This window comes from Protopterus annectens, chromosome 1.part1, assembly GCF_019279795.1.
Source record: "Protopterus annectens isolate FY-2018-M chromosome 1.part1, PAN1.0, whole genome shotgun sequence".
NCBI lineage: Eukaryota > Metazoa > Chordata > Ceratodontiformes > Protopteridae > Protopterus > Protopterus annectens.
The window spans coordinates 1239277291-1239299380 of NC_056726.1; the positions used below are offsets into that span (position 1 = coordinate 1239277291).

The window sequence follows — 22090 nt, forward strand, 5'->3', positions numbered from 1 at the left end:
ACCAGGCATCTTCTCATTCAGGCCAGGGAAACTACCATTGCCCTTTGTCATCAACTAGGAATTACCTTGAACTGGGGAAAATCTGCCTTGCTGCCCTCACAGCATGTCACATTTATAGGTGAAGAGCTAGACACCGTTCGTATGCGGGCGTTCCTCCCCCAAAGAAAGGATGGCAGTGTTGTAGAGTCAGGTTCGCGCATTGTTAACCCTCAAGAAAGTTCAGGCCAGATGGGTTCTACAGCTCCTAGAATCCATGGCAGCCACTATTATGTTAGTGCCTCTAGCCAGAATACATATGAGGCTTGTGCAGTGGCTCCTCTTCGCCCAGTGGTCCTTTCAGGAATTCCCTCTGTCCCACTTGATCCTACTCACTGACCAGTGCAAACAAGACCTTCGTTGGTGGCTACTCTCCACCAACCTGGACGAAGGGAAACCGTTTGTTCCTATGTCACCTGTTGCCACGGTGACCACGGATGCCTCCCAGATTGGGGGGGGGGCATTATCTTGGCAGGACGGTCCAAGGCACGTGGCAAGATCACGAGGTACATCAGCACATCATTGTCTTAGAAATGAGAGCAGTGTTACTGGCGTTGCGAGCACTTCAGATCTCTCTCCCTCTGGGAACAATTTCAATTCACTCGGACAACATGTCTGTTGTGTGGTACCTGAACAAACAAGGGGGAACCAGATCTTATCCCCTGTGCAGAGAGGCTATGTGAGTGTGGCAATGGGCAGTGTCTTCCCAACGGTTCCTAGTGGCAACGCACATTCCGGGGAAGGCCAATGTGATAGACAGGCTAAGCAGAGCTATTCTGATGCCTTACGAGTGGTCCCTGAACCGCTGTGTGGCGGAACAGATTTTCAGCAGGTGGGGTCAGCCTTGCTGCGATCTTTTTGCCAGTCCACTCAATGCCAAGTGCAGCAACTACTTCACACTGATCCCTCCGCAGGGGGAGTCACCCAGGGAAGCTCTAGTCAATGATTGGCCCCCTGGTCTGCTCTATGCTTTCCCTCCGTTACCAAGAGTGATACAGAAAGCCATATCCTTGGGAAGCAAGATGATTCTAATTGCCCCACACTGGCCTCGCCGAGTATGGTTCTTCTTTCTTCATCAGTACACAGTGGACAGTCCTTGGATTCTGGACCCAGCACCGGACCTACTGACACACATGTCGGGACAGTCCCATCCCTCCCTGCGGACCCTCAGGTTTGACAGCCTGGCTACTCCACTTCCATCCTTAGTCAGACTTCATTGTTTTTCACCTGAGGTTGTACACATTTCATCCTCTTCTCATAAATCTTCCACCAGGAAAATTTATTCTAGCAAGTGGAAAAGATTTTCTATTTGGGCTCATGCTCAGGGACTGGACCCTTACACAGCCCCTATTCCTGCTGTTTTGGATTTCTTATCCATGCTTTTTCAGCAGGGTTCTGCTCCTGCTACCATTAAGGTCCAGCTGGCCGCCATTTCTAACTTTCATACCTCGTACAAACCTTCTCTTATGGCTCATAAACTCTGTAAGGCCTTTTTGAGGGGCACCTTGTTACTACGGCCTCCTGTGTCAGAACCCATCATGCCATGGGATTTAAACTTTGTCTTGCAAGCCCTGACTTCCCCACCTTTTGAGCCAGCTGCTACATGTGAATTTAAATTTTTGTCCTGGAAGACTGCCTTCTTAATAGCCATCACATCAGCCAGACCGGTGTCAGAGATTCAAGCTCTATCCATCAAAGCCCCGTATTTAATCTTTCATAAGGACAGGGTTTCCTTGAGACCTAATCCATCTTTTCTTCCTAAAGTTACATCTACTGTTAATCTCAGTCTATTGAACTGCCAGATGTCCTTCAAGAATGCAACTGCAGTCCTGACATATGGGTTGTCCTGCCTCAGGCAGCCCTTTGGTCGGCCAGATTCCAAAGTCTGGGTCCGGCGTCGGCCGATGTCGGCTCCCCCCCGACGTCAGAGTGGCTGGAGTATAAAGGCATCAGCCGACGCCATCTTCTTCAGTCTTTCTTGCCGCGCGGTGCCCGAAGCAGTTCGCAAGTGCCGGTCGATCAGCTCCTGTGTTTTCAATTACCGAAGTCATCTAAAAGCTAAGTACCCCGTTGGGGAACATTTTTTCTTGCCTCAGCTGATGTCAGAGCAAATTGAGAAAGTTAATAATTGTTTGTCTTGTGGTAAACAAATACCTCATAAGGACTTGCATTCTTACTGCCTCCCTTGCCTGGGCCCAGACCACGACGTCTCGGCCTGTGCTGCCTGTGCTTGCTTTAATAAGCGCACTCTCAGGCGCCGGGCAGAGTTTGCAAGACTTTTTGGCGAATCCTACGCTTACAACATGCCGTCGGAACAACCGACAGCACAAACTTCCAAAAAACGAAAGGACCGGGACCGACATCCTCGGCCCGCGTCTTCCACCGATACAACGCCTAAGCCCTCCGCGAGTGCTTCGGTCCCTTCGGAAGCGGTAATTCAACTGCTCCAGGCCGACGACACCGCGGTAACTCATCCCTCGGTCTCAGAGACTACACTGGTGCCGGTTGTTGATTTTCCTCTGGAAACCGAAGTTCTGGATCTACCCGACACCATTCCCGTGGACAAAGTTACCCCTGCACGTGGGGCAGCTAGGCCTCCAGTATCCATGTCAATCAAGGCCTTTGCACGTGCTAAGGCCGCCAGCCAGGCCAAGGCCCATCCTAAACCTACTTCTCAGGCCCCTTCTTCTGACAGCCAAATCATGTCTCTGGCTGCAGATCTAATCTCTCTTATCAGGGGGTCTCAGCCTCACCCAGACAGAGGTTCTCAGCCGCCTGCAGAAAAAAGGCCTAGAACTGAGCAGGCAGACAACCTCTCTTCAGATGAAGCCTCTGGGGATTCAGAGCATTCAGATACCCAAGAAGAATCCTTCCAGGCCTATGAGGACTCTGATGCTGAGGAATCCATTCCCTCTGCCTCTCCTCCAGAGGATTTTTCTTTCGGTGAGGTCCTCCACTCCATGAGGGAACATTTTGTGGCAAGGTCAGGAATTTTCTGATTCTAGGAAAAGGCTACGTACCTTCCTTAAGTTACCCCAGCACAGACCTTTAGCTATCCCTCCAGTTTTGGATGTCCTGGATGATGTTTTCTCCGACTCCAGTGCTTCACCTGATTCTCTTCCCTCCTGCTCCTGTCAAGCCAGACAGATATTACAGGGTCCCTGACACTCACAAGCATCTCTTTAAGGCCCACTCTGTGGATCTAGAAACTATTTCACAGGGCCCCAAAGGAGTGGCTACCTCCTCAGCCAAGAATCCACTGCCAGCTGACAGGGAAGCAAGGTCCCTGGAGAGATGGGGTAAAAAAGTTTATACCTCTTCCACCCTTGCCATGAGGTCACTTAACTGCCTTTTTCATATGTTTCAGTACCAGGATTATTTACTTGAATGATTTACAGAAAAAGATAGCCTCTCCTGAGCCTATAGATAGAAAGGCATTGCAGGATTTGGTTCATAATACCCAGCAGGTTAGTAAGCATTTTCTACAGTGTGGTTATGATGCATTGGAGGCTTCATGTAGGGCAGCTATGACAGGGGCTGTTATCCGTAGACATGCTTGGTTGAAAGAACAGCCACTACCAGATCATGTTAAAGTAAAGCTCCTGGACGCACCTCTGGATAAACAGAAGCTTTTTGGTGCTAATGATCAGGATGTGTTGAAATCTATTGAGGAGAAGGCAAAATCAGTACAGACAGTAAAGGATTTCCTCCAGGTTCAGCCACCAAGGTTCAGCAGGAATTGGCCTTCAAAGAATTGGTCCTTTCCAGACTCTGAAAAGTATCAAAGGGGAAAGAACAGGCGTGCACGAGGTAGAGGGCAATACCGAGGCTCCTACAGGGGACGCCAATGGCAACCACAAAATCAGAGAAGTGGCACAGGTAGTTCACCTGCACCACAGGGACAACCACAATGACTTACCTTTCACTCCGCCTACCAAAGCTCAAAGAGAAGCACCTTTAGGCGGAAAATTATCTCTATTCTCAAAAGACTGGCACATTATAACAAAGGACAATTGGATTGTGGACATAATAGACAGAGGTTACAGGTTCCATTTCCATACTTTACCAACAGGACAAGGCATGCCAAACCTGCCACAAAATCAAAGGGCAGAGGCACTCATACAAGTCTCACAGCTGTTACAAATAAAAGCAATAGAGAAGGTTCCTCCTCAGGAACAAGGCCAGGGATTTTATTCAAGACTGTTCCTTGTTCCAAGAAAAGAAAAACAATGGAGACCTATATTGGACTTGTCCGTTCTAAATACTTTTCTCATGGTGCCAAAATTCAAGATGCTGACGTTACAGCAACTTCTTCCCATGCTGGGCAAGGGGTCTTGGCTGGTTACTCTGGACCTCAAGGAGGCATACCTGCATGTCCCTATCAGACACAGTTGCAGAAGATACCTCAGATTTCTTGCAGGAACAGAGCACTATCAATTTTCAGCATTGCCGTTTGGCTTATCTACTGCGCCCAGAGTATTCACGAAATGCCTGGCATCAGTAGTGGCACATTGCAGACTCCAGGGGATTCAAATATACTCTTACCTGGACGACTGCCTAATACAAGCAGACAGCAAACAGACCTTGATAAAACACTTGGATTACGTCATTCAAATGCTACAGGCTTTGGGATACACAGTCAACATTCAAAAATCAAGATTACTGCCATCCCAAGAGATTATTTTTCTAGGAGCAAAACTGGACACAAAGCTACAAAGGGCTTTCCTCACAGAGGAGAAACAAGAGCATTTAACAGCTTACTTCAAAGGCCTAGCAAAATTAACCCACCTGACCGCAAGGAAGATCCTGCAGGCCCTGGGGTTCATGGCATCTTGCATTCTTCTAATTCCTCTGGCAAGACTACACATGAGAAAGCTGCAATGGTACCTAAAAAGCTTGTGGTTACAACACAGCCACAACCTAGAAGACATAATACCACTCATACCATGCCTGCAAAGGGAATTTTTGTGGTGGGCTCAAGCAAGTCACTTAAACGAAGGCATGCTTTTCAACAAACCTCCAACAAGTCAAACTATTACAACAGACGCCTCAGACCATGGATGGGGGCACATGGACGCAGATGCATTCAAGGGCAATGGACTCCCATGGAGATGCATCAGCACATAAATCAAAAGAGATGTTGGCAGTGATGCATGCAATAGAAGCCTTTGGAAAATCTCTCCAGCAAGGTCATCTGCTAATAGGACAGACAACACCACTGTCATGTGGTACATAAACAAACAAGGGGCACTCATTCCTACCCCTCTGCAGACTAACAATGATTCTTTGGGAAAAGTCCCTGAAACTGAACATCTACTTGCAATCCTAGTTTGTTCGGGCAAGGACAATGTTCTGGCAGACAGGTTGAGCAGAAATTTCTTGGATCCACACGAATGGATGCTACACCCACATTTTCTCACAAATAGCATCTGCATGGGGAAGACCAGACATAGACCTCTTTGCATCTCATCTCAATCATCACCTGGAAAGGTTCTGCACAAGGATACACCATCCTCTAGCTTGGAGAATGGATGCTCTTTCCTTCAGCTGGAATGCTCTAACAATTTATGCATTCCCTCCTCTTCCTTTGCTCACCAAGGTGTTACTGAAGATCAAGGCAGAACAACCAAGAGGAATCTTGATAGCTCCAGACTGGCCAAGGCAACACTGGTATCCACTACTACTGAGCATAACTCACACCAAACCGTGGCCCTTGCCTCAATGGCCTCTGCTCCTGACTCAACACAGTTACAAGACTGTTCATCAGAACCTGCAAACCTTAAAGCTGACAGCTTGGAGAGTTCCATGACTCAGAGACCCATGACTCCCTCTCCGAAAAAGTTCAGAAAATTTTGCTGGAGGCACGCAGACCTTCCACCAGAAAAACCTATTTGGCCAAATGGAAGAGATTCACCATCTGGAATGTCAACAAGGGCCAGGATGCATCACTGATGAACATACCTCACATATTAGAATACTTGGCAGAAATGTTTCACAGTGGTCTTTCATACTCTTCCATCAAAATCCACGCTTCAGCTATCTCAGCACATTACAACTGTGATCCACCTGTGTTTTCGCATCCCTTGCTAAGACAGCTTCTAAGAGGCATAAAGAATATCAAACCTCCAAGGAAGCTACCAATTCCTGCATGGGACCTCAATTACGTCTTGGAAAAATTAACTCTTCCTCCTTTTGAACCAGCAGCATCTTCAGAAATGCAATTTCTCTCTTGGAAAACGGTTTTCCTGTTGGCAGTCACCTCAGCAAGAAGAGTCTCGGAGATACAGGCCCTCATGGCAGTTCCTCCTTTTCTCATCTTTCATCAGGACAGAGTTTCCCTTAGGACCAATCCTTCATTCATGCCTAAGGTGATATCCAGAGTGTCTCTAAACCAAGCAATTCACCTGCCTACTTTCTTTCCTAACCCTCAAAACAAAGGGGAAAAGCTGCTGCATACTTTAGACATTCACAGACAACTACGCTACTACTTGGACAGAACAAAGTCCACCAGGAAGTCTGACCAACTGTTTGTAGCCTATGCTGCTGGAGTGCAAGAAAAAGCAGTCACCGAACAAACTATCTCAAAATGGATTGGTCACTGCATCAGATTCTGTTATTCTTTTCATGGAAAAAGTGTGCCAGCTAATATTAGACCACACTCCACCAGAGCTATGGCCACTTCCACAGCTTTTCTAAGAGGAGTGGCTACAAAAGATATTCTAGAGGCTGCTACATGGAGCTCCGTGCATACATTTACCAAACACTACAACCTGCCATTATACTCCAGATCCCGAGCAGGCTTTGCTTCGGCAGTCCTGCAGGGACTTCTAGCTACACCATCTCTTGCTTAGTCCTACCACCCCCAACTTGGCTATGGTATTCAACCCATATGTCAGGACTGCAGTTGCATTCTTGAAGGACATAGTACAGTTTTGTACCTACCATAAATGTAGATGTCCAATAGATATGCAACTGCAGTCAGGTTTTCCCTCCCTCCTACCCCTCTGATTTTCCCCTTTTGGGTCTTTTCTCCCCTTACCTATCAGCTGGGGATATATATGTTATGGTGTATCTGTTTATTACTGTTGTGCATGTCTGGTTTTATCTGTTTATCCATTCACAAAATTTAGCCTTCCTCTGAGGGCACCTGGCATCTGGGGCAAGAAACACTGAAGAAGATGGCGTTGGCTGATGCCTTTATACTCCAGCCGCTCTGGCGTGGGCCGACATCGTGGCGCCGGACCCAGACTTTGGAATCTGGCCGACCGAAGGGCTGCCTGAGGCAGGACAACCCATATGTCAGGACTGCAGTTGCATATCTATCGGACATCTACATTTATGGTAGGTACAAAACTCTACTTTTTCTTCCCTCAATTTTCCAACAAGGCAGAGTTTAGATTTCATCAGTTGGACGTGCATAGGCAGCTACGTTTCTACTTATACAGGACAAAGCATATCCGGAAATCTGACCAACTGTTTGTGTCCTTTTCAGAAAATAGAACAGGCTCCCCGATTTTCTAAGATTACTATTTTCAGATGGATTTCTGATTGCATTTCCTATATCTATGCATCAGCAGGCAGAAATTTACCGTTCCCCGTCAAGGCTTACTCTACCAGGGCTGTTTCCGCTTCAGTGGCAAACCATTCTAAGCTATCTTTGGATGACATTTGTGCTGCGGCCACGTGGGCTTCTCCTCGCACCTTTATTACTCATTACAAATTAGATGTAGCTTCTAGGGGCCGGGCTTCCTTTGGTTCCACAGTTCTCAGGAGTATCTTCCTTTGAGCCTCCCAGGATAGAGGTGCTGGGGACGCTGTCCTGTGAGTAAGAATGTAGGCGAGATTGGACCACATAACATCAAGAAGTTATGTACTCACCATAACGTTCGATGTATGTGGTCCATCTCGCCTCACATTCTTATATACCCTCCCACCTTCCCCCCTCCTGGAGGATTGGAGGCGACATTTGGTCTCGAGTACCCTTCAAGGTTGGTTGTTTTTTCTTTGTTACCCTGGATAGTGTTCTACCTTCCTGGACTGTGGCTGTGCATGGGGTGTGACTGTGGATTGCTGCAAACTAGATCTGGGGCCTATGGAGCAGTGCAACATGGGTTAACATAGGTGCATAGGTTAGCCCAGCCAATTAGAGACTTCGTGCTAGAAAAATTAAGTTGGCCGAGTTGGAGCCGATGTTCAGCTCCGAACCAGTGAGTAAGAATGTGTGGCGATATGGACCACATACATCGAACGTTATGGTGAGTACCTAATTTCTTGTTCATTCCCCTTCTGATTCTTCCCCAAGTCTGAGTGGACATAGTGATTGAGGATGAAAGGTAATGAGCAGATTCCTCCTTCGCTAGGTCTCTTTAGGATTCCTGCTTTGGAGAAGCAGACTCATGAGTAGGCACCTGCCCATTGTTATTTTTCTCAAAAGTATATAAACGCTTGTGTAGCACATAGAGAGAGCTCCTTGATCATTCCTGTCTTGTAGCCTTTTATCTGTTAGGGATTCCATGTTCACTGCTTTAAGCACCCTCTGCCATCTCCTCCTGCATCCGAGATAGAAGATGATTTGTATGACAGCCTCCTGAATGGAGTCCCTTCTCACCATGTATCCCAAAGTAAATTCCTGTGTAATTTTGTCTACCTAGCATTGGTATCAGAAGATCTGCATTTTGCCACTCATTCTAAGACAAACAAAGTGGAAGACTGGTGCTCAAGAATTTATGGAAGACTGGTGCTCAAGAATTTATACTGTGCCATCCTGTGCTCATAGCCGGATAGCTACTTTACCCAAAGGTCTAATTTCTACATAGCATAATCCATTGAGAAACTGTCCACACTTTCTGATTCAGATGACTGGGAAGCAGTTCGAGATTAAAGTTCATAGCACTACATTTAAAGCAGCGTTCTATATAGCTTTCTGTAACTTCAACATGACAGATGTGTTGGACAGAACTGCGGCCCACCACTACAAGCAGCATAAATTACACTGTGTTCAATCCATGTGTAGCTGTATAGTAATGTCCTAGATGCCTTTATTAGAGCCAATAACTGTTTTGTGACCCCCCCCCCCAAGAGATCATGTAGAGCTACCAGAAGAGCAGCAAGAGGTTTTCTACTGTCACAGACATGCAGATACTTCTCCATTTTTCTTGTAAACCTGTCAGTGGTTTAGGACAAAGAAGGTGCCTCAACAACAATGAATGTCTGTTTAATGCCAAGCATTCCTGCATCTCTTTGCAACTCCTCTAAGCCTGTCTGTAAGCACTTCCTTTTATTCAAGCTAGCAACAGCCTGTAATTGACAGGAGTATTCTCTGGATTTGTTTGTTGTTAACCAGGGCAGTGGACTGATGCAAAAAGGACCCAGTTCATCTCCAGCCTGGGAATTGCATATTGCAATGGGGATGTAGAAGACGGTGTTCAGTAAGAGACTAGACAGTGCAGTGGTGCACATATGGCAGTCATAGTGTCTCTGTATTTACAAATGTAGTATTATTTGTGGAATTCTTGCAGTCTATATTGAGAGTGAGATGCAGTAGTTAGGGACGTGAGGAAGCAGGGCAGGGGAGGGGATGACTAGGGAAGGAGTAAGATGGGAAACATCAGAAAGTGAAGAGTAGATAAGTGATGTGACTAAAGGGAACTGAGAGTATAAGAAAATTACTAGTACTGTGGTTGTGAAACTTCTGTTAATGCTAGCGTCTCTCTTGTAATGCTCTCAAGCCTGAAATTAGCAGAAGTTGTCTAAAACAGAAGTGCAGTCTTACCGAAGGGGTGACCATCACTGGAAATGTACATTTTTTGGTATCACCTGTAAAACTTCTTTCAAAAGTGTTCATTTTTATCCTACTGCTTGTATACTGTATTAGACAAAATTATTTTCCAATATATATTTTATTTACTGCACAGGGGAATTTGTGTTTCTTACTCATATTGGTACTATTCACTCTGTTCTCAAATATAGATCCTTATGTTTGATAGTTTATGATTGTTAGAACTTTGCGGCTGTGTAATGTCATGGCTGTGCATTGTTTTAGCTGTCCCTATCCTCCATATGCAGTCTCTAAAACTAAGTGTGGTAGTTTAGTGAACAGCAGTAATTGTTAGGGGGTTAAACTCAAATGGTTTATTAAGCTGTACACATAATTTGCCCCTCTCCCTTTGTCATGAAATGTTAGGAGATATGCAGATTTCTCATTGAAGTTTGTTTCAGTACATTGGCTGAAAAATACACAATGACAGATTGGGTTTCACATATATAAAATATAGCTGTGGAAGCTAGGATTCATTTCATCATATGTATATTGTTTTTCAGCTTTGGCTGTTACATTTTGGCAGTGCTGTCAAATATGGGTAAAGATAAACTTAGTCATTTAATGTAATATGGATACAATGTTTGAAGAAAGTGGTACTCTGTAACTGTACTAACATTTGCAACTCTTAATTCTAGTCCTCCAGTCTGCAAGTCGTGATGAAACCCAGTGGCTTCTGCTTCCTAAATGTCAAAAAAAATTGAAAGGTGAAACAAGCACTCAGCAAGCTGCACGTAAGAATTTTCCAGATCAGCTGACACTTTGTGAAAACAAGGACACAGATTACCATAGAGATATTTCAACTTGCAAAGAATGTGGACAGTGTTTTGGACAAAAGCGTGAACTGTTATCACATGTGTGGGCCGACAGAATAGAGAAACAGTTTGACTGTGTTACATGTGGGATAAGTTTCAAACACAAGCTGGTGCAGACATTACACCAACAAACTCACTTAGAAAAACAATGTAATAATGCTGAGTGTAATGTCAACATTGCAGATAAATCAGATTTTACTCGGCCTCAGTCAGTACAGCTTGAAGCTGGTCCCTTTAGATGTTATGACTGTGGTATAATTTTTAGAGACAAAGGTGAACTTTCAGCTCATAAGTGTGAACATCAGCAAGTGAAACTTTCTTGTACTGAATGCGGTAAGAGTTTTAAATGGCAGAGAAAACTAGAACTCCATCAAAGAGTGCATACTGTACCGAAGCTTTTTACATGTTCAGATTGCGGAATGTCTTTCATAGAGAAAGATAAATTACATGAGCATCAGAAAAGTCACCCAAAGAAGCCGCCGCCATTCAAATGTACAGATTGTGGGAAGGGTTTTAGATGGAACCGTGCACTCTTACTGCATCAGAAAGTACATGTAAAAGAAAAGGAAATTCAGCAGCTTCTTTCTGGAAAAGTTATAGATCTAAATATGTCTGATTTTGAACATCAGCAAGAAAAACTTTCTTGCTCTGAATGTGGTAAACGTTTCAAGTGGCAAAGAGAATTAGAACTACATCAAAGAATGCACATAGTGGGTAATTTTTTTAAATGTTTAGATTGTGGAATGTCTTTCACAGAGAAAAGTAAACTATATGAGCATCAGGAAGTTCACCCAGAGAAGCTGCCATTCCAATGTACAGATTGTGGGAGGGTCTTTAGATTGAATCGAGCACTGTTACTCCATCAGAAAGTACATATAAAAGAAAAGAAAATTCAACAGTGTCTTTCAGGAAATGTTATAGTCCAAAACATGTCTGATTTTGAACATCAGCAAGTAAAACTTTCTTGCACTGAATGTGGTAAGAGTTTTAAGTGGCGGAGAAAACTAGAACTCCATCAAAGAGTGCATGCATTCCATCAAAGAGCACATACAGCAGAAACACCCTTTATGTGTTCAGATTGTGGGATATCCTTCACAGAAAAGGATAAACTGTTTGAGCATCATAAAGTTCACCCAAAGAAGCTGCCATTCCAATGTACAGATTGTGGGAAAGTCTTTAAATGGAATCGTGCACTCTTAGTCCATCAGAAAGTACACATAAAAGAAAAGGAAATTCGGCAGCTTCTTTCTGGAAACGTTATAGACCTAAACATGTCTGATTTTGAACATGCCTAGTGCAAGAATGCAGAATAATTTTAGGGACATTGGAACAATACTTGGCAAGTGATCATGGGACCATATGATACGTTTCCATATCCATACCTTTTGTTGTACACTCACATCTATAGCAGTAATGTGATCTGCTTATGGACAGCCCTCTGTAAAATAACTGAGCAGTTTGTTTCATTTTATTATTTTTTACAGCTCTTAGGAATGAGAAAATTACTTCAGCACTGTGATGTTCACACTGGGTCTGTCACCATAGGGAACTGTTGGTATATCACTAATCAGTAAACATCTTAATGAAGAACCTTATGGCAGTGTACAGTAAAAATTTTTAATGAATATATTTAATTATTGCCGTAAAAATAAATCAACACTGTGACAGCCCTACACTGGCCCAATAGTCAAGGAGGCTCAATCCTCACCACTGGCAACAGTGGGGGACGTACACAATGTGAGGATGACAAGTACACACACAGTAAAGTGTAATTTCCCTTAAGAGCACACAGAGATCACAATCAGTCTGGGGCTGGTTTCTCCCTCTTTCTCAAGCTCCCCAATAAGACTTCCCACTGGCACAGCTATAGGGTTGAGCTCTCAGCTGAGTGACCAAGCCAAAACCTCCAGCACCCTGTCTGTCCAACCAGTGCTTTGTGTCCCTGTCCAAGTAGCTGACACACACTTTGAGATTTGATTTGTATACAAACACACACACACACACACACACACACACACACACACACACACACACACACACACACACACACACACACACACACACACACACACACCTGGAAAAGACTGGCACTGGTTTACTAGCTATGCCCCTTCTGCTCATACTATAAGGTAGTTCCAGCTGCCACCAGCCACTACTTAACTACTTTAAGGCCCTTATCAAAGGGTGTCCAATCCTACTGTGTAATGTTACTATTATCCAAATGGTAGTCTAACCAAGCAAGGCTACTTTAGTGGCCTGTACAGTGTTACCAAATAGATATGTAAGTACGCTAAGAGCTTAAATATGTATCACAAATATCAGCCACAAAGATAGGTTTAAATATATGTAATAATAAATAATAAAAAAAAGACCATACACAATAAATTCAACATAGTTCCTGAGATTTTGAACTATAAAGTAAGTATTTAAAACAACATTGTAGGACAGTCTCAAATAAATAAAACATCTAAACTAATCTTTACTATATTCCTTTCTGTGTCTAAAAAGAGTTATGCCCTAAGAACTTACTTACAGAGCAAGGCAAGTGCAGATGCAATGATGATGAGTGGATGTTCTTTGCTAGGTCCAAGACAAAATTACAAAATGCCCAGTTTCTCTCTCAGAGAGTTCTTAAATTAATAGCAAATATTACTGCTGGGTTAGCTTGGATGACATCACTTTTTGTCACCTGACTTCAGTTCCCAGACTTAAACCCCCCATTATAGTATTTGAAATATCCTTGTTTAAAATACATAGGTTTCAGATGTTTGCAGTTGCTATAAGATATAAAACAATAAAACACTTACAAAACAATGCAGAAGGCACCCTAGTTCTAGACATCCTGTATCCTTGCTGCATTGAAACTAACTTTTATAACACAACATAAAATAATTTAATTTCAACTTATTTTTTTTTGATGTTTTGCAAGTTAACTCTGTATGCTCCAGTTTCTACTATTAAAACATGTGTTTTCACAGGTATGTAGTTTATACGCATTTCTATTTTTTTCCAGTAGGGTAGACTGTGGACACATCCTTGAAGCTCAGTACTGTACAACCCCTGTTCAACACATACTTCTGTACCAATAGTTTAATATATACACAACATATAGTTCTGATACATTTGGTAACACAAGCAATTGCATCATGCTGGTATTCACAAATGACATATAACTATTTACAAAATTCCAGATATCTGGGCTGGCAGTGTCTCCTTTTGTTACATTCTATATAAATTATATTAATATTCTTAAATGACATGTAGTTATTTACAAAATTCCAGCCAGCTGGGCTGGCAGTATTTCCCTTGTGCCACAAGCGCCATAGAATGTTTTTCATAATTGCACATTAAATTTATATACGGTTTTCAAATGTGGTTGACATGACTTAAAATTATTTGATTTTATTTTGAAGATAGTTGTTACCTCTAGTAGAACTATGGTAATAAAAACTATGTAGAGCATATGAGGAGCACTGTAATAGTGCACTTCTGGTCAACTCAAAGCCTGTCAATTTTAAATGGTCAGCTCCTATTTCATTGACTGCAGTTATCCTGTTAACTCTGCTGTCACTGAGTTGTGAGATAAAGGTGTATATTTGGAGGCATAGGCTGTGTAGGAGGAGCAAGCCAAACACTGATAGGTTCATAGGTGTGTACTAGGCTAATGGCCTTGGAGCCTTTCCAAGCCTAGCCCATAGGATTACCCTGGCATCATGCCACCCAACCTTAGTTTTGCACTTTTTTTTGTTTTAATACCTTGTTATTTTTGCTGCTAGTGTTGATAGAGTTGTAGATTATATCTGGTTTTAGATCACTGATGTTTAAAGTAATGTCAGCTGAATTCTGTCAGTGAGCAGAGCTGAATATTCCACTTCCCTTGTCCTGGATAAAAAGTATCCTGCTCACACATGTCGAGTCTGCAGTGCATCAGCACTGTGGAGTACTTCTGTATGTAAAAATGTAGTGATCAAGCAAAATTAAGCATATTCTGGGTACAAAACCTGCAGTAACCCAGAAGACTGGGCAGTGCTCACAAAAAAATGCATAGACTACAAAAAACACAAGAAAATATTTTTGTTTCAAACATAATCAGGAATTTAATTTCTCTAGCCAGAAAGGCTCTATGGTAAGATTTAGTTATATGAGAAAAGTAAACTGCTTCTTTTGCTGTCAGAATTAATGGATCACCTGGCTGAGATCTATGCATAGTTGTAGCAGCCTTCAGCAAGAGCTTTGCCTCTACATCTCTAACTAAATTGCTGCTATCATCGTAATCCCCTGTGAAAACCCATTCTGAATTTGCTTGCTTTTCTCTTTTTGTTGGCTAAAACTCATCAACCATCTCAAAACCATCAACTCTGCAATGAAAAAAATCCCTTATTCTGGCTTTCCTGGTAGTTTCTGACACCTGTAAAAGGGTTATAATAGTTACCACCCAACAGATTATTTTAGAAAGTTAGTCACTACCAACACTTGTCCAGGCCAGGCATGTCAAAATATATCACCTAATCCCCTTCCAGAACAGAATATAATTATGTATTTCCTCCTCTCAACAGGCTGTTAGGGACAACTATGGCTGACCAGCTAAAAGACTAATTCTCCAAATTTTGCCTACTTTGGCATTCTTAAAAAGGTACAGTGTATTAACCAATTCTGTACAGGTGCATGAATTGAGACACATTGCTGAGGATTCATTTTAAACATTAAAGAAGATATTTATCTCTGCTCAAGTTCTATAGAAGTTCAACTGGGAGCAACCCATTTTCAGTGGATGCCTGAGAATAGCTCTACAAAATTTATGAATCTTAAAAATAACAAAAATAAAGTGAACAGTTCACAAGCAGAATTTAAATCTGTGGCCCATTTTCCTTCCCTTACAGAAGCACTTAGGTCTGCAACTGCTTCTGTCTATTGCTCACTGACTTGAGATCTACTTCAAGCACTGTTCAAGGCAGTGGTATATACTACTGTCTCACCACTTCATTGCAGTGGTTTACAGCAATGGTTTGCCCTAAGCTCATTTAGATTTATGATTTTTATTAACCTCTTTTCTCACAAGATCTCTGAGCTTTAACTGTTCTCTTTTAGAAGATCTAGTAGTTACAAGATGTGGTCACTCCTGTATACACATCCTCTCCACTTATAAAAAACCTTACTTCCACCCAGAGTTATTTCCTTAACAGGGGACTGTCTATAAACCATAGTAAGACAAAAGTCATGTCCTTTATCAATCAAAATTAGGCTGCAGCTGCCAACCCATCCTGTAGTGTATAAAGAGTCAAACTTCTTGGGTATATGGTTGGACCACTTGTCCTTCAGTAATCATGTTAATCTAGTCTAATTAAAACTCTGACCAACTCGGGCATGATTATATTATTCACCATCTTGCCAACCACATGACACATCAGTTTTATAAACTGAGTTTGGTGTCCTACAGGTTATTAGTAAAGTGTTTAGATTTATACTGCAAGCACTTAAATCTCTGTGCCATCACATACTGGCAGATTAGGTTGGTAACTCAGGTCATCCACAGTTGCACTTTATTCTTGTTCAGTAGTTTGCACACTGTAAAATTGTGGGCAGTATCCAATTATTGCCTTAGCCCTTTCCTTGTTTCTTTACTTCCTGTCATTAAAACCCTCACTAAACTTATTTATTCCTGTGACACCCCTGCACTGGCCCAGTAATCAAGGAACCTCGATCCTCAACACTAGCACCAGTGAGGGATGTACACATTGGGAGGATGACAAGTACACACACAGTAAAGTACAATTTCCCTTAAGAGCACACGGAGGTCACAGTCAGTCTGGGGCTGGTTTCTGCCTCTTTTTCCAGATCCCCAATAAGACTCCCCACTGACACAGCTATAGGGTTAAGATCTCAGCTGAGTGGCCAATACAAAACCTTCAGCACCCTCTTTCTCCAACCAGTGCTTTGTGTCCCTGCCCAAGTAGCTGACACACACTTTGAGATATGATTTATATACAAACAGACACTCCTTGGGAATGTTGGCACAGGTTTACTAGCTATGCTCCCTTCTGCCCAGACTATAAGGTAGTTGTCACTGGCACCAACTACTACTTATCAGCTACTCTAAGGCCCTTACAAATGATGCCCAATCCTACTGTGTAATGTTACTATTATCCAAATGGTATGTGTAACCAAGAGCAAGGATATTGGAGTGGCCTATTTAGTGTCACCATATACATATGCAAGTACTCTGAAACCTTAAATATCTCTAAACAAACCAGCCACAATTAAAATGTTTAAATATATTTGGTAATAAATAATAAAAGAACAAGACACTACTCAAACAACACAGTAACTACAGAGCTCAGAATCACAGGAAGTATTTTAAAACAACATTGCAGGACACTCTCAAATACAGAAAATATCTAAACTAATCTTTACTATATTCCTATCTATATTTAAAATATATTACTGTACCCTAGACTTACAGACAACAAGCAGGCAGACGTGCTGAGTGGGATGTTTCTAGGTCCAAGGCAAGATACAAAATGCACAGACTTCCTTTCTGAGAGAGTTCTTAAATTAATATTCAACATTACTGCTGGGTTAGCTCGGATGACATCACTCTTTGTCAACTGACTTCAGTTCCCAGGCTAAACAGATACTTAGAATTTAACACTACGGTGTCAATAATACATATCTCTCAGAAGTGTGCAGCTGCTAGGAAGTCATGGAGCAATAAATGAACTTTACATTTGAAACCTAGTAATTAGTTCTATTTCAAGACAATAGAAAAACCTCTAGCTCTAGAAATTGTGTCTGCTTTCTGATAGATAACACAATCATAAAAACACTTACTTTTCAACTTATTTTCTTGAAGTTTTGCAAGTTAACTCTGTATACTCCAGCTTGTACTATTAAAACATACATTTGCACAGGTATATAGTTTATATACATTTCTGTTAATTTCCAGTAGAGTACACTGTGGATACGTTCTTGTAGCTCAGTACATAGCATACAGTTCTGTTACAGTTGCAAGACACGCATATAAATTGCATTGCTATTCACAAATGACATATGATTATTTACAAAATTCCAGATAGCTGGGCTGGCAGTATCACATTTCTATATAAGTCATATTAATATTTTCAAGTGACATATAATTATTTACAAAATTCCAGATAGCTGGACTTGGCAGTATTTTCCTGGTGTCACATTTCTTCCTCCCCGAAAACCCAAGCTACTTTTTCAAGTGACCCTTGAGAAATGTTGCTTGAGAGGGTTGATCCTATCTGGGAATACCTTACCCCATTCCCTGTCTTGAGATTCCACCTGCCTTGGCTTTGCTGACCCCAGTACCCTGCTGCACTTGTCCCATCATATGCCTGCAACCCTAGGCTCTACCACAGTAATTTGGGATTTTCCTGGTTGGCTCCCTGTAGCCATAGATTCCCCTCAGACCCCTCCTTCCTTGTATTTCAAATACTTAGCACAAGGGCCTCCCTATAATGGTAAGGTTTCATCATGTTAACGTGGTACAGTTTGTTCCTGCCTAGCAGTTCTACCATGCAGTTAACATCACTGACCTGCCTTACCACCTTGTAGGGTCCCTCCCAGGCTGCCTGCAGCTTGTTGTATCGGGACAGGAATGAGAGCCATTACCTGCTGCCCTACAGCATACTCTCTATCTCGAGCATTCCTGTCATACCAGACCTTATTCTGCTGTTGGACCTCTGCCAGGTTCTCCTGCGTCAAGCCCATGAGTTCCAAGATCCTTGTCCTGAGGTTTAGGTCATATGCCACAACAGAATCCTTGTGGGATTCACACTCACTTTACCACTCATCTTAAATCAAATCTAGAGGCCCCTCACCGTATGCCCATACAGCAACTCAAATGGTGAAAAACCTGTGGATTCCTGAGGCACATGTCTGTAAGCAAGCAACAGATGGGGCAGATATTTGTCCCAGTTCCTCTTAAACTGGTCTGCAAATGTGCCCATATCATCATCTTGAGTGTAGAGTTTAATCTCTCAACAAGACCATCAGTCTGCAGATGGTAGGGGGTGGTCTTTAGGTGCTTCACCCCCCAGTACTTCCACAGACAAGCCAGCAGGTCTGACATGAAATTGGCACCTCTGTCAGTCAGTATTTCTTTTGGGAAACCTACCCAGCTGAAAATCCCTAACAAAGCATTTGCCACATTGTCTGCCTCAGTGGAGGACAGAGCCACTGCCTCAGGTTATCTGGTAGTGTAGTCTACTACCACTAGGATACAATTTTTCCCTATGGAACTTGGGACACTCAGAGGCCCCACAATATCCATAGCTACCCCCTGAAATGGCTCCTCAATCACAGGCAAAGGCATCAAAGGAGCTTTCACCATGTCTCTTGCCTTGCCTACATTTTGGCACTGCTCACAGGTCCTGCAGTACCATGTTACATCTCTGGAAATCCCAGGCCAATAAAAATTCTGCATAATAGATCTCTTTGTATGTTTTATTCCTGTTTGGCCTGCAAAGGAAGTATCATGGGCTATGGCTAGAAGTGCCAGACAGTAGGCTCTGAGCAGTACCAACTGCTGTATTCTCTCACCCTCTAGCCCTCCCACAGGGGTCCATTCTCTATACAGTAACCCTTTGTCCCAGTATACGGATTCCTCCTTCCCTTGAGAATCAGGTGCCTCACTAGCTACCTCCCTCAGGCCTTGTAATGTAAGGTCTGAGAGCTGAGCCTGTCTCAACTCTCTTTGTAACCCTTCCCAGCTGCCCTTCCACAGGAAGTCTGATATCTCTGACAGCGGTACCTCACTGTCAGCCTGGGTACTACTACAAACCTCTGCCCTTGCAGTCACTCTGTTCAAGGGAACATCAGTACCCACAAGCAGCTATGGTTCACCTTCAGTCTCACTGCTACAGGGTAGCTATCTCCCTGAAGTAACCACCTCACCAGTCCTGGCTGAAAGTGTGTGGTCTGTCTGGGTCTCCCCAGGCTACCGGACCCACATGCTTGTCTCCAAGCCTGACTGCTTGTAACTGCATGCACACATGATACTGCCTTAGCAAAGTCATTCCCTATCATGACATCTGCAAGGATATCCTCAAACACACCTACTTGCTGGCTTCCTTTTCCACCTCCCAAGACAAGGTGAACCCTAGCCAAAGGTATTTGGAATGGGGTCCCTCCAAAAGCTCTGACCGGAGTAGACTGCCCAAGCAAGTAATGCTCCTCTGTGACCATTGCAGGCTTCACAATGGTTAGGTCAGAGACTGTGTGTCTCTTAGTCATGGCCTCTTTCTCATTCACTAAGATAGGATGTAAACTTTTGTGGTAGTTTGGTACCCTTGTTGTCTCGAGACAGCCTACTGTTGGCATTTTGTCATTCCCACTTACTGGCTCTCCCCCTTTTGTTGCTAATCTTACCTCCGTGGACACTTATATGCTACATGGCCCCACTGGTTGCATTTAAAACATTTAAACCTTGGTCCTAGATGTGTACCTGGACTAGTGGCTTCTCCTGCTACTGGCGGACTCTGGGGCAGTTTGGGCTGCCCACCATGGGTTGTCTTAGACCTTTGAGCAGCACTGGGTGTCCCTTTCCTGTGCAGTGATGCCCTGCTTGCTAGGTATAGGTCTCCTTTCTTCCACAATTCATCTACAGTATTGCATTGTCTATCAGCTAACCAGATTCTCTTGTCCTTAGGCAAAGTGCTAAGGACTTTTTCCCCTCACCAAAACATCTGCCAGCCCTTCAGAAGTGGTGATCTGACATCCACTCACCCACCTATGAAAATAAGTGCTTAGTTCAGAAACATATTCACACACACTTTCATCTGCCTTGTGTCTACGCTCACAAACCTTTTTTTCTTATAAGCTTCAGGTGTTAACTTAAAACATTCTATCAAACCGTTCTTTACGACATTATAATTTAAACAATCAGTATCGGACAGTTTGGAGATAACAATTACAGCTTTACCATGGAGTAAGGGGGTCAGGAACCGTACCCAGAGCCCTTGGTCAACATTATACTGTTTACATTCCTTTTCATGTTCCTGTTCTAAAAGCTTAAACCTTGCCTGTGATATGCATAGGACCTGCTGGAGAGAGCGGTATGTATCCCAGAGACTACCCCATCTATGGAACATGCTCCCCATCCATGTGAAGCAGAGTTCCTCCCTAATCCAATTCAAATGCAACTTGGACAATTGGATGGGAAACCAGAAATTCATCCCTTGTTTAGCACCTATGTCTCTTGATGCAAACAGGTAACCTGTAAATTTTCCATCTCCCAGGCTCATGCTTACACTTATCAAGGATATCAGAATTAGTCAAAGATTTGGAATGCATGGCTAGGCTTAAAAAGGCCCTTGTGGTCGTTAGCCTAGTAAACACCTATGAACATACTGTCTCAAACATATGAATGAAACTATCAAAACTATTCCCTTCTGTAAATTGTGGAAGAAATTTACTGACCTTTGTTGCTTCTGGAGGTCAATTACTCCCTTGCCCATTACCTCTATGACTCTGGCAAAGAGTCAGCATCTCCTTTTCATGTTGCCTTCACCTCTCATTCTACTCAGCCTCCAGATGTCTCAGTCTCTCTGCTGCTTCTATTTTCCAAATGCCTGGCCTCCAACTCAGGTCTCTTTAACTCCAGATGGATTTTTAAGTCCTCTGTGAAAAGGTTGGGCTGTCCATTTTCTGAGAGTTGTACATCTCCACGGCCACTCTGATTGTCCTCCTGGTTGCTATTCTGTGATGCAGATGTGACTAAAGCTACAATCATGTCTGCTTTAGTCAGGTTGGCATGCACCAGTCCTTTAGCTTGGCATATCTCAGCCAACTGGCTCCTTATTAGCTTGCTATATTCCTCTCCTGACCTGCTTGCCTGCTCTCCCTGACTAAGCTAACAAAAAATAAAACAATTGTGATATGAGCTCTGAAGGTTCACTGCGTGGCTGATTGAGAGTACAAACACCTTTCAGTGACCACTGTACACAGGCTAGAGGAATTCAATATTCACACCACTTCAAGTCAATTTATATGTGAAGTGGATAACTCACCACTGTCAATCAATTAATATGTGATGTGGATATCCCACCACTGCCAAACAGTTAATATATGACACCCCTGCACTGGCCCAGTAATCAAGAAGCCTCAATCCTCACTAATAGCACCAATGTGGGACTTGCACATTGGGAAAATGGCAAGTACACACACAGTAAAGTACAATTTTCTTTAAGAGCACACAGAGATCGCAGTCAGTCTGGGGCTGGTTTCTGCCAATTTCTCCGGATCCCCAGTAAGACTCTCCACTGGCACAGCTGTAGGGTTATGATCTCAGCTGAGTGGTCAAGCCAAAACCTCCAACACCGTCTCTGTCTAACCAGTGCTTCGTGTCCCTGCCCAAGTAGTTAACACACACACACACACACACACACACACACACACACAC

The 22090-nt window shown here is 43.2% G+C and overlaps 1 protein-coding gene across 1 annotated transcript in view; it reads left to right on the plus strand.

Annotated features, from left to right (window-relative positions):
* LOC122809555 (zinc finger protein 605-like) overlaps nt 1–12263 on the plus strand; it is a 247823-nt gene extending 235560 nt beyond the window's left edge. The window contains exon 4 of the mRNA XM_044081140.1: nt 10492–12263. Coding sequence (XP_043937075.1) covers nt 10492–11963 — 1472 coding nt within the window. The 3' untranslated portion in view covers nt 11964–12263. The remainder of the gene's footprint in view (nt 1–10491) is intronic.
* The last annotated feature ends 9827 nt before the right edge of the window (nt 12264–22090 follow it).